Raw genomic sequence first — 12,592 nt, 5'->3', positions numbered from 1 at the left:
AAATTGAATATCAAGAGCATGAGATTGGTTTCTTTACAGTATCTGTTAAACGCAATCCTGTTTATATCCATTTCTATTGTAATAAATCCGTGAAAAACTTGGATGAACAACAGTTTTTATCGCTAAGAAAACCTGTTCTGAAAAATAAATTGTACATGCTATTTGGTTCGTGCCTGTGCATGTGAAAAATTCGCACGTTGCTCGGTGGAACTGTTATTGAAAGTGGTAGATTTTTTTAAGTCTGTCGCTTTTTCTGAATTACACCACTTTTTATTTACGAAATATCGATTATTATGTACATCTTTCATAATGTTATAAACATTGTGTATCTCGTGTTAATTACAGCTTAACGATAAAGACGAAGCTATTCAATTACTGACACTATATTTAAACGAAACCCAATATCAGTACAGTCAATGCTTCGAAGAGGTAAGATTTCCGAGTAAATAACATCGTTGACACAAAATTTAGCTCGCTACTCAGAATAGCACTATATTATTACTTTAATATATCGTTTATTTGCGAGGCTGCCAAGCAAGACACAATCTTAGAGTTTCAACGGGAAGCAGTCCATCAGCTGAGGCAAAAGATAGAGCAAATGGACAATTCTTTAATTGTCACGAATTTACACTCGGCATATTTTGCCATATTGAGTACAATACAGGTAGTGTATTATAGATTTCTACAGAATTCCATTGTATTTCTGTAAGTGTAAAATAAAGCTTTATCACATTACTATCAGCCCTGTTTATTTCGACTATTGTCAATTTGTACTTTCTGATTTCGGTGTTAATGTAATATCGAACGCTAGCGTTTTGGTAACTCTTTAAACATGCTTGCAAAATATTCCAAAACTGGTGTAGAACGTTAAATGTTGAGCATACATTTGTAAACTGGGTGAATAACTTGTACTTGTTCTAATACTTTGGCAATATTCTAGGATCAGCTACAGAACCACCGCAAAGAATACGAAACCATCACAACTAAGGTAATTGTAGAGGATGAAGTTGACTTAAAAGCATTAAATCAGTTATCGTCATATACATAAAGTATAATTCCAGATGGAAAATCTTGTGAAATCGAAGAACTGCTTAGAAGAGAAGTATAAAAATCTGAAAAGATTATGGCAGGAAGCAAGCGAAGAGTTGCAAGAACTGAAGTAATGTAAACTTGGGACAAAATAAACTCTCAATCAACTTGGAAACGGGATAATAGTTAGTTTTCTTTTTCAGGTCGATTTTGACGAAGAAAGAAAACGACTTAAAATGTTATCAAACGGAAATTAGTAATTGTAAAGCAGAGATAAATCAGAAAAATTGTGCGATGAAAGATTTGACCTGCAAACTGGCCTCGAGGGATGCCAGAATGAAAGACATGGAAGAGATCCAGGGCAGGAAGATAAAAGAGTTGGAGGATTTATTGAAAAAATCTGAAAACATTGAGAGGCAATTACGAAACAAAATATTGGTTTCAACCGAGAGAGATAAAGACATGAGAAAGCAGCTACAGAAATATAAAATAGACTTGGAAATATTCGAAGAGGAATTGAAGTCCGAGAGAAAATCTAACTCCGATATCGAGCAATTGCGGACGGAGAATGAATCTTTGAAGCAGGAATTGGGCGATCATACAAGGCAAACTGAAGCTGTAGTGAACGAGCTGCAAATACTGAAGGAAAAGGAAATTCATTTGGAACAAGAATTGGGGAAAAATCAGGTAATCTTATCACGTCTTCTATCTGTATTTGGATTTCATTCGATACCCCGAGTTTATCGTTGTTTAATGTTATCAATCAGCAAGTCAAATCTGTCGTAGTAAAGGATGAACTTCAACAATGTAACTGTGACTTAGCGAAACTAGCCAACGAAGCTAAAATCAAAGAGGAGGAACTTAAGATTTTAAAGGAATTCAAGAAAGAATTAGAGGTACTTGGTTCAAACCGTCAAATGCGCATCGAACTTTGCTACTTCGAGTGAACCCTGATTACGTGAACTGATCCAATTATTTTCTGTACAACAGTAGGGTTTCATTTAGAAGCGAAAATTTTTTTCTCTCCTTTAAGCCGAAAAACTTGTACATAGCAAAAAAAAAAACTCATGTCAAAGGATATCTCTTGAATACAATTTCAAAAGGCTGCTCTCGAAGTTAGGCATTTTCCTATCAATTATATGGAGAATATGTAATCTTTTGTGTAATAAAGTAATGGATCTCGCTCACTGGACATTTTTGTAAGCAATATATTTTCTATAAAATGCAACTAAAAAACACACGACAGGTCCCTTGTGTTATTTAAGTATAAACACTATGAATTGTCAGAAAAACTTTTTCAAATTCGATTTAAGAGATGTTCTTCCACGAGGACCTTGTTTTTGCTAAATACAAGTTTGTGAACTGAAAGCAAAGAAAAAAACAACAATTTTGTTTCCAAACTAAACATCCTAGTATGCAGGTCTTATCGTCATAATTATCACATTGACTTACTATTTGATCGTATTTCTAGAGGACCGAAGAATTGAAGAACTTGAATGAACGTATGAGGAAGGATTTTGAGATTCTACAACTAGATAACAAAAATACTGAGTTTAAGCTGAAAAGATGCTCAGAAACAATTGCTCACTTACACGATGAAGTCAATCTGAAAAACGAAGAAGTAAGTGTATATTTTTATGCAGTCGGGCGATTATCAAATTATTGATGTACTTTTACAGTCAGAGATCATTCACGGGGACCATAAAGCGGAACAACATTGAAAAAGTGTTTGCATAGTTTGTGATCTGCTTAATATTGACTAATAATTAATTTTGTTTAACTTCCGTGGAGATTCGATTTTTATTGTAAATCGATCCTATTTCAAAGTAAAATTGATTGACATCTGACCTATTTTACTTTGGAGTAAAAGAAATATTGGTGAAATATTCCATTACGACACCCCAAACTTTGTTAGAATCACTTATTAAGCCTTTCGCTTTCCGATTTCATATGATAGTGGAATACTGTGGCAATATCTAATTTGCAAATCTTGTGACCGATTATGGCACTGATGAAAATTGCATTATCCAGATGAAAGCACTATCTGATCAGCTCAAGAATTTTGAGGAAGCTAAAAGAGAGAACTCTCGTTACATGGAACAGTTGGAGAAACAGTTACAAATGAGTGAAGAGCAGACCGAAGAGTGTCTTGGCGAATTAAATGTTTCCAAGGAAATATTAGCTGTACTCCGCGATAGAGTTTCTTCGCTAAAGCTGATATTGCAAGAAAAATCGGATGACATGGTAAAGCTGCAAGCCGACCATCAAATTCTGAAGGTATGATGGCAAAGAACTGACACGAGTATGATTAGCTTACTTCTGATTGCATCGATCGTAATCTGTACACGTTTTTTAGAATGCTAATTCTATACTGAAAGCGGAACAAGGTATATTCGAGAACAAAGCGAGTGAGGACATCGGCGATTTGAAAAAAAGGGTAGCTTGAAATCATCGCATAAAAAATCAGCCTGTCGCAAACGTTGAATCGGATCTCAGAGAACATTTTATATTTCAGTTGAAAGGTGTTCAAACGCAGTTATCTCAGATGGAGAATAATTATCGCAAAGTAACCCAAGATTTCAACAAGAGCCAGGAGCTTTTAGTCGAGGCAACAAAGAGAGAGGTGGATTTACAACACGCGCTCACATCCATGGTAATCGAGATAACTCGTCATAAGTTGCATCTAATACTGTGGAATAGTTCGATTCTAATGCCTTAGTAAACGTTCGATTTTCAGGAAAACAAGTTGCTATCAAAACTATCATTAGCGGAGCAGGAGGAAAATCGACTGTCAGATGTCATCGACAAGCTCAGCGAAGAACTGGAGGATGCTCACAACGAGCTTTTGACCAAAACTTCTCAACTTTGTCAGGCTCAATGCCGTAGCAAATGTTACGCCAGTCAGTTGGAATCTGTCCAACAAGAAGTGAGTTTCTATTTTCAAAGCACACTAATAAAATTAATAGGGAAATTTTTTTTACTGATATTCGATTTCAACAGTGTCAAAAGCACAAAGAAGACAACAACGCTCTGCGAATTACAGTTAATAAATTAGAAGCAAAACTGAACGAGCTGATGTGTTGTAACGATACTGAAAATACGCATTTGAGGACGCAAATTGACAGTCACACAAGCTGCGTAAGTTAATTTCTCGATACCTTTTTTGCGCACAATAATTTTTCGTTACATATGTACATGTATATATCAGCAGAATATTGAAGATGATATGCGTGAAAGATTAAGTACAGAACTAGCAAAAGTTCATACGGAATTGAGAACAAACATGTGTAAAGAATCGGCGTCCAAAATTGAGGTACATACCGAAAAACGAATCTCAATTCAACGCTCACTTTGCATTCGGTATTTTCTGTTCCTTTTTTTTCTAATTTTCAACTGTCTATTTATTTTTTTAACAATACATATAAATGATACAGACAATTTGAAACCACCAATTTGACAGAGAATATAAATAACGAATTTTCAATCTCCAATAATATTGAACGTCAGTTTTGATTCCCGGTTCCAGATCCGGTCTCTCCAAGAAAAATTATTGAAAATGGAAGAAGTCAAATGCTGCTTGTCGAAACAGCTGCAACAATCTCTGGAAGAAAATTGCGACCTTGCTACTAAGAAAAGCATACTTGAACAAAAAAATTTCAAATGCGTATCAGAGGTAATTCTTCTTAAACGTATATGAAGTAAGCATTTATACAAACATCGAATCGGAATAATTTGATGCTTCTTATTTAACTCTTTCTTTGAGATTGGATCTGTTCCTTCTGTTTGTAACAATTCATCGAACTAAAAATATTCGTTTCAGCTTCAAGATATGCACAGATCGTTGCTTGAATTACGACAAGAATATCAGGTGAAGGCAAAATCACTTGTCAGCATGTCAGCCGAATTGAGTCAAGTCGCAGTGAGTCGGTCCGAATTGTGTACCGAGTCGCAACATGTAGTGTCATGTATTCGCGCTTGGATGGATGAGCAGAAGAATTTGGTTGAGACATTGGCATCTAAGCTCAATGTTAAACAACAGCAAGTGATGCAGCTTGCATTTGAAAAAAAGTAATGGATTACAAAAATTTCTTCATCCATATTATGTAAAAAATGATTACAAGGAAATGCGAATAACACAAGCTAAGGAATCAAAAATTTGAGAAAAGGTTTTATAATTAGAAAATTCGAAACGATTAAACTCTGGTGTTTTTAATCCGATTGTATGATGATGATGAATCAGATCAAAAAGACCAGAGTTTAATTATTTCGAACGTTCTAATTATAAAACTTTCTCGCGTTGATATCTCAACTTGTGTTATTAAAATTTTCTCAGGATTATTTTTATTACAGACCACATATGTTATTTCATTCGTGTTCACAATTATCCGCACAAAGTTTTCTTCAACGGTACTTTTCGGTCCTCCCATTATTTGATGGAGCTGATAAGATCCATTGATACTTGAAAATGGAACAAAAACCTCTTCTTTCATGTACAGAGCACTTCTAGCAACAATCAGAGAACTGCGACGAGCAAATTGCGCGCTGACACAGAGAATAAAGCGTCTCCACAAGCCATCTGTTTGCGGCAGAGGAATGAAGAGTGTGTACAATGGATACAGAACTTCCCAAACTTTCATTTCAAATTTTCCCAACGGTCGAACCGATCCATCAAACTCCAACCATTCGCGTGTAGGAAAAGTTAGTACAAGTCGAAAATAAATAGATAATTTATTTATGGTATATTTTATTTGGATACGAAGTATGAAAGTCAACAACTATCACAATTTCATATTCCAGAAATCTTCTCTTGGTCCGATAAGAAATGCTCGACGTACATCGGCTTGCGGTAATTCTTGGTGGTTTCCAAAAATAGAGCATTTGACTCAAGAGTTGAGAAGGAACAACCAGTGGTGGAGTAAAAATGCAATAAACAAGGCCGAAAGCGATCCTGGGTTGGACGAAAGCCGCGACTGTGGTTATCAGTCGTCGACGAGCAAGTGAAGAAACTCTGAAGGCTATCTGATAGAATCTGCATCTGCCATGGGCAATGGTATTTTTACTTTTGTATCGTTTATGTATCAATCTGGTGGTATTTGCGCCAGCGAGGCCAAGAAGTTAGTCAAATTTGTAGTGAACACCTGGTTTTCACCTTATAACGAATGTTTTATAATAATACCTTATATCATTGCAGCTAATTTTTTCTCAGACAAAATATACCAATGCTGCATTTAATGCCAATTCGTTATAATTTTTCCTCTTCTTTATCACGATAATCTGCAGACACATTTTGCAGTCGCAGTATCAATCGGTAATTTGGTAGACAAACAAGTCTCAGCAAAGATAATTGTCGCATGTATATCGTCCAGAATAAATCAAGCACTTGCTTGCTTTCTGTCGGCGTAAATACTTCGATGCTTTTCGGTGGATGCTGAAAAAATTATTTGAAGAGCGGAATCTCTGGTGCCATTTCGCGGGTTGTTATCAATTCTTTGATTTGTTTTCTCAATTTTTTGTAATGCAATTACAAAATACGGCTGATTTGGGTCACACGAATATGTAAACTGACCGTAACAGAATGTAGCAGAAGACTTTCCTTGAAAAATTCGTACGTATCTTCAGCAGTGCGCCAAATTGTTGTTAGAAAATAACGATGCGTGAAGTAAAAAAGTCCAAGCAAGGAGGAAATCGACATCTCGCTGTATCCGTTATCTCTATGAATTATAACTGGCACGGTTACTTTGCTGTACAATATTTTACAATATGTAACGTTCTGTGTCCGTTGGCTAAAAGCCAGGCGTGGCTTTGTAAGTAATGCGTAAGTAAACAAATTGGCTATTCTATTTCTCTTAGAATCTGAGAAACAATAGCACGAACAATACATGCTATACTGTTTTTAACAAATACCTTGAAAATCTGAAAACTTCCCACATCAATTGAAGGAAAATGTCTTTGTTAGTGCCGGTAAATATAATTTTATCCGGTAGCTTCTTTTCTGAAATTGATGAATTGAAATATTATATGTATGAGTTGCTTAAAATCGAATAACTTTTACAATGATAAAAAGTTATCGGTGAACATAAGATATGATTCTTTCAAGAAATAAAACTTTTTGGTGTAGGGAACGCATTACATTATTGATTAGAAGTTGATAAGATGCTTGTGAAGACCAAAAAAAATGTGTTATCCATTCCAAAAAAATATAATATACGGCCGATATTTATGATATTTATTTGTACGTTAAATTTTATCCATTTGCAGTGAAATTACATCATTGTAAAAAATTCAAAATTCATACCAAGTTTTAACTAATTCTGATCAATAATGTATGCTTAGTACCTTATGACAATTACTTTTACTACTTTTAGCTGTAACTAAAAAAGAACACGCAGCATGAAAGTCGAATTTTGCTTAATTATACTTTTTGATAAAAGTAATTAGTTGTAGAAAGAATTTGAAGTGACAGAATATTTCATTACGATACACAGAACTTTATGAATATTTCAACAGAAAGCAAGCAGCTGTTTACTAATTAATGCTAGAACAGCTTCTTTATCATCTTGAAATTGCTTCAAATAGAACACATCAATTTCATCAATAAATTTCCAAGTGTATATCCGAGGAAACAGGGAAATATCATATCTCTGATATGCAGGAGTATCCGGAAATGACCATTTGCCGCATAAATCGTCGTAAGATATTTCTGTCCCAGTATTAGGAGCCGAGGATATTTTTCTAGCCAAAAATTGCTCATCATCCAAACAAATTACAGGCTGCGATGCAAAATTTCTTTTTACACATTCAGCAGATCGTTTCTCTCGCAGTACAACATTGCTGTCATGGTTTGTCGGATTCGCAGTGTCTTTCTCCATCACAATTTCACCTGAATCAGACATTGCGCAATTATCCTGATCCCGAATTAAATTTAAATTCAGAGGTTGGCACTTGCGATTGTTTACGTTGAGTATCTTGTTGTGTTATTGTGTGTCGTGTGAAGATGTATCATTTATATTTTGTTTCATGTAATTGAAAGCGATGCGCCATCTTTCAATGCGCTGGCAAAGGCTAACAATGATTAAAAACTGATCGTCTATAAGATTGCATCTTGTAAACTCTGTGTACATTCAATTAAAATACAGTTTCGTTGGAAACTAAAGTTTAGGTAAGACAAACTGATTTCTCAAGGAAATTGAAAATCAAAAAGCATTTCCAAATCATTACATTGTATTATTATTGTTGTTACACAATTCATGTTCTCATAAACACGCAAGTAGCTTTAATATCGTATTACAATTTCAATCTCTTTATATCTTCAGGTCTTAAGTCCGTTCTCAGAGAAGCGATGCGTCTGACCTCAGCAGGAGTTAATCGCCAGGCGACGGCATCGGCACCGCAGTAGTCAGCGAGTTCCTCAACTTTTTCGACACTGAGGACCGTTGCAATTTGAGTCAATCTGGCAAACTTGTCACGCACAGACCAAGAAGTTGCTGCGGCTAAGTAGCCTGCCAGAGCTCGTATTTCCTTGTCGAGTACAAGTCCACCTGCCTGGAGAATCGGAAAACCAAGGATAGTAATTACTCATGGGCAGATAGAAATCGAATCCATCGACACAGCTTCGTAACTGCCTGTTTCGACTGAACCGAGAACTATTTTCGCCATTGTGAGCAGTTGCGACGATGATGAATAAGCCTATTGAAAATACGTACCCTGTTGAAGGTTGATTTTAGAACGACTTTCTCGAAACGGGCGGTAACTTCCGCTGTCAGAATGCCGATCAGCGCGTCATAGTTTGAAGGTGTGAGTCCGCCTTTGAACGCCTGCAGCAATCCCTCCAAGTTCATCACGAGAGTCTGAACAAACGGTTCCTCAGTTTCATATCCCAGTAATTCATCCTGTAAATGAGTATTTCAATTTCATTTTTGGATCGGAGCCCAGTTATTCGGTCGTCTCTTGCTTGCAGATATTTTTGCAACCTTTACCTCGTTTATATGATGATTCAATGACAGAAATGAATCCACCCAAGGCGTTACTCTCGGTTTAACAGCGCTTGCACGTAACTGTTCTAGCCCATAGTCGACAACTGCACGCAAGGTTGACGTTACGCCTCGTAACCCAGCTAAACAGCTGTCAAATTTACCCCTTTCTTTTTCTCGCATATTGGGAAACGCCGTTGCTATCTCTTCACCAAGGCTCTTTGTCAATGTTTCAACGTGTTCGATGCTGACGTCTGTATTGTTCAGGTACGCCTGTGATTGGTGTAAATTTGAAAACTTTGAAATGAATCTATTTTGACTCATGGTAACGCTTTTTTAAAAAACTTATGATAGCGACATAGCCAAACGGAGGCAATCGATAGTTCGAAATTATATCCATCGAGGACGTTCGAATCCTGAGAAGTAAATACTACCAGAAACATGAGCCGTGCGAGTTCTGTGTCCGATGCTTGTAAACGACCGTGCTGTATGCTAGTCTGAAGAGCATTGTAAGCTTGAGCCAAGTCTAAGTATCCTGCGGGATATCCTTGACGCAGTCTGTTTCTTAGTTGGCTCGCGAATTCCCCTTCGAGAATACCACAGGCCATATTAACAACAGCACATACACCGTCGACGCTCCAGCTTGAAATTGCGCGTCTGAAAGATATTTGATAATCTGAATCCTTGCCTGAATTATGGAGGTACAAACAGGCGATTGTAAACATGAGTGAATTTTCGAAACTTATATCACTATTGCTAAAAATGTCACCAAGCTAAATGGTCGACGGTATTATCAAAAATAATGCTTCGTACTAATTAATTCTAATAACATGATCATATATATATATATACCCTTAATGAATAAGCCCGGGAGTTATGCTCTCAAACTTGAAACAAACCTTATGCATTTGCGTACTATGAAGAAAACGTCATCGAGCATACTCGACGTTTGTTGATCTTGGTCCAGTGTGTCCATTCCGACCGCTTTGTTCACACTTTCCTCCAAAAAATATCTCTCCAATGCCAGATAAGCACCTAGCAACTCTTGCATAGCGTGAGCCAGTTCACATTTACCGATATACAATTCAAATTCCTGAAGTTGATCTTTTCGCTGATCATTGTTCGCTACACCAATCTCCAAGTCGTTCTGTTAATGCAGAAAGTCAAAGCCTTGTGGCATACATTGGCATTAAATATCATTTTTGGTTCAAGTTCGTGGTTTTTAACAAGGACCCTTCACATATTATTTAAACTCAATAGCCATGAAGTACAGTTACTCACAGTTATTCGTCTTCGCAGAAATCTGATGTATAGTTCGGCACGAGAATGCATGATTGTTATTTCCCCAAGGAGTAAGTCAAGATCCTTAGGATCGATTTTATCTGCACTCTGTTTGCGAAGCAGGTCATTTATCGCCTGTACTTTTTTCGAAACATTTCTATGTACCATAAATTCTCTGACGATTTTCTTTATTTGTCTGTAAATGAAGGCAATAGAATTAATCCTTAAGCAGAAGAAAAAAATCCCTTAATTATGAATTGAAATTTGTGAATGGAACTGTGGAACAATGTGACTAAGGATTAAGACGAGTTTACTTTACCTATCACATTCTTTTTGTAAAATTACGACAGTAGGTAGCAACTTTCCAGGGCCGTAAAAAGTTTCTATAATTGGTTGATGAATTTCAACGACCCGCGCTATTCCTTCAAACAAAAGGGTCATGGTGTCTGCATAAATGACTGATGCTCGTTTGTCTGTCTGTTTAGCGTCGAGCGCAGCTTTCAAGTTTTTTTGAGCAGTTTCTTGGAGCTTGAATGAAAAAGCAGATGGTATAAAAAAATGAATGGACCATAGACGCGTTAATTTTATTTTGAGGAATAGTTACTTTGGTGCACAAATACTGGCAAAATTTGCTGAGGCCTTCGTTATGCATTCCCAATAAAGGGAATATTTTGAAAAACCGTTCGACAGACGCCAAGTCTTCGTCTTTTACCGCCTCGTCAAACTTGTGAGTTATGACTGTTCTGAGCTGTTGCGCAGCCTGCTGGAGTGTAACTAGTGAACTCGAAATGCTTGTGTGATCTCCAGAAACGTCTTGAGCTGTTCGCTCCAGGAGTTGCCTATCCATGGATAAATAGCGATGCACATGTGCAGCACCTTGTTCGTAATCCTCGTTCCGTAATGCTGCAGCAACACCTTGACTGCACAACTGTAAATCGAGAACATCGTGCACTCGATTCTGACATTCGGATACTCTGCTCTGTGAACAAAAAATGATAACAATATTTAAAGCTGTAGAAACACTACTTCAGATTCACGTATTTGCAAGAACTCTAGAAGCGGAAAGAGTGAAAAAGTGAAGTAAAAGAGAAGTTTCAGGTTAACTGAGTGTTTATGATATCCTTTGATAAAGAGAGCAGTCTTACAAGAAGGCCGGAAATTCAATTTGAAATTGTATTCACATGAACTAATGAAATAATCCAATCTACGAATTTCTTTTCTGTCAATTTTTAACTGAATATTCTTAGTGGATTCAATTTTTTGTGTAGAATAGTGTTGTTGAAATTGTTAAAATTTGTCAGAGATACTCAAATTATAAGAAAATTCTGAGACAAAACTAAAACTTTCTGAAATTAATTTCAGCCAAGGTATGTAAGATTGATATAACAAATCTTACTGAGCAAAAACTGAAGCGATTCAACAGTTACTGGTAAAAATTATAGCAGTTGCAATGGATTTCAGTCAATGATACTGAATGATTGAATGAGTAAGTGAATAAATAAATGAATAATCGAACATAAGATAAATTACAGCTAATTAGATCATTTATGAATAAGACAGTAAATCTGAAAAGAATGAATAAATGAGATGCATATAAATTTATGTGCATATCGTACACGTGCTAAATCCAGTCGTCTAACTTTGGCGCTAACATTTTCAGCAAGCTTGTTAGTAAACGTGATCATTTCTCCCAGTTTGTCAGCTTCGGAATGGATTATCGTAAGATTAGGAAGAACTTTACTGATATTCTGCAGTTTCGCTTCGACATGGCAATATCTGGACAAAATAAGATCCAACTCGTTGTTTACAGCGACCTGAAAAATAATGAAATCAAACATGTATCATTCACATTGCGTCATGCGGTGTGAAAAGTTTAGAAATATTGATTTAACTTGTACCTCTGTGTCGGATAATTTCGCGCATATCTGTTGCAAATTTTCTTCAGTCACTGTCTGATCCATTTCCCTATATTTACATTTACTTCTCCATTAATACTGATTCTGTCACCACATCATCTAACAGACTTTTTTGCTGCATATATATGTATACATGCCACGGCGTAAGAATAGTGTGTATACCACACATCTCCACTTCATATTCCGTACACTCCAGCACACTGGATTGGTTGTATTCCTAGGGTGAAAATTCCGTCAGTGGTTGGCAGCACTGACACAAATTTCGAGCCCATCCCTCGTCTTCTGGCGAATTGTAAACTGTCAGCTCTGTCTCACTATCAAGAAACTTTTAATGCTATGATTCATTATTGGCACGTTTTCTCTGAAACCTAAAGAATTGTTCAAACCACTGTGTTA

At 36.4% G+C, this 12,592-nt stretch overlaps 2 protein-coding genes across 2 annotated transcripts; one reads left to right on the top strand and one right to left on the bottom strand.

Moving 5' to 3' along the window:
- The first annotated feature begins 153 nt into the window (after positions 1-153).
- Positions 154-6,267, top strand: LOC124416821 (putative leucine-rich repeat-containing protein DDB_G0290503). Its single transcript, XM_046898172.1, has 15 exons — positions 154-429; positions 527-664; positions 941-988; positions 1,062-1,159; positions 1,233-1,716; positions 2,501-2,650; positions 3,061-3,306; positions 3,386-3,466; positions 3,545-3,682; positions 3,767-3,955; positions 4,030-4,167; positions 4,556-4,702; positions 4,850-5,097; positions 5,526-5,727; positions 5,827-6,267. The coding sequence occupies exons 2-15, from the start codon at positions 599-601 to the stop codon at positions 6,028-6,030; spliced, it is 2,439 nt and encodes an 812-aa protein (XP_046754128.1). The 5' UTR covers positions 154-429; positions 527-598; the 3' UTR covers positions 6,031-6,267.
- Positions 6,268-8,241: 1,974 nt separating this feature from the next.
- Positions 8,242-12,309, bottom strand: LOC124416822 (conserved oligomeric Golgi complex subunit 4). The gene is made up of 10 exons (XM_046898174.1): positions 12,179-12,309; positions 11,897-12,094; positions 10,885-11,259; positions 10,600-10,808; positions 10,281-10,476; positions 9,899-10,146; positions 9,434-9,656; positions 9,006-9,272; positions 8,733-8,918; positions 8,242-8,571 (listed from the first exon to the last, which is right to left on the bottom strand). The coding sequence occupies exons 1-10, from the start codon at positions 12,239-12,241 to the stop codon at positions 8,314-8,316; spliced, it is 2,223 nt and encodes a 740-aa protein (XP_046754130.1). The 5' UTR covers positions 12,242-12,309; the 3' UTR covers positions 8,242-8,313.
- Positions 12,310-12,592: the final 283 nt, after the last annotated feature.

This window comes from Diprion similis, chromosome 3 (assembly GCF_021155765.1).
Source record: "Diprion similis isolate iyDipSimi1 chromosome 3, iyDipSimi1.1, whole genome shotgun sequence".
Lineage (NCBI taxonomy): Eukaryota > Metazoa > Arthropoda > Insecta > Hymenoptera > Diprionidae > Diprion > Diprion similis.
This window is presented reverse-complemented; position numbering and strand designations above follow the sequence as displayed.

Coding starts and splice junctions, on each gene's coding strand:
- LOC124416822 (XM_046898174.1), bottom strand. CDS start 12,241: ATGGATCAGACAGTGACTGAAGAAAATTTGCAACAGATATGCGCGAAA. Junction 11,260..11,896: donor GACGACTGGATTTAGCACGT/GTACGATATGCA, acceptor TTTTGTTCACAG/AGCAGAGTATCCGAATGTCA. Junction 8,919..9,005: donor TGAATCATCATATAAACGAG/GTAAAGGTTGCA, acceptor ACTCATTTACAG/GATGAATTACTGGGATATGA.
- LOC124416821 (XM_046898172.1), top strand. CDS start 599: ATGGACAATTCTTTAATTGTCACGAATTTACACTCGGCATATTTTGCC. Junction 665..940: donor CCATATTGAGTACAATACAG/GTAGTGTATTAT, acceptor GCAATATTCTAG/GATCAGCTACAGAACCACCG. Junction 2,651..3,060: donor TCAATCTGAAAAACGAAGAA/GTAAGTGTATAT, acceptor TGCATTATCCAG/ATGAAAGCACTATCTGATCA.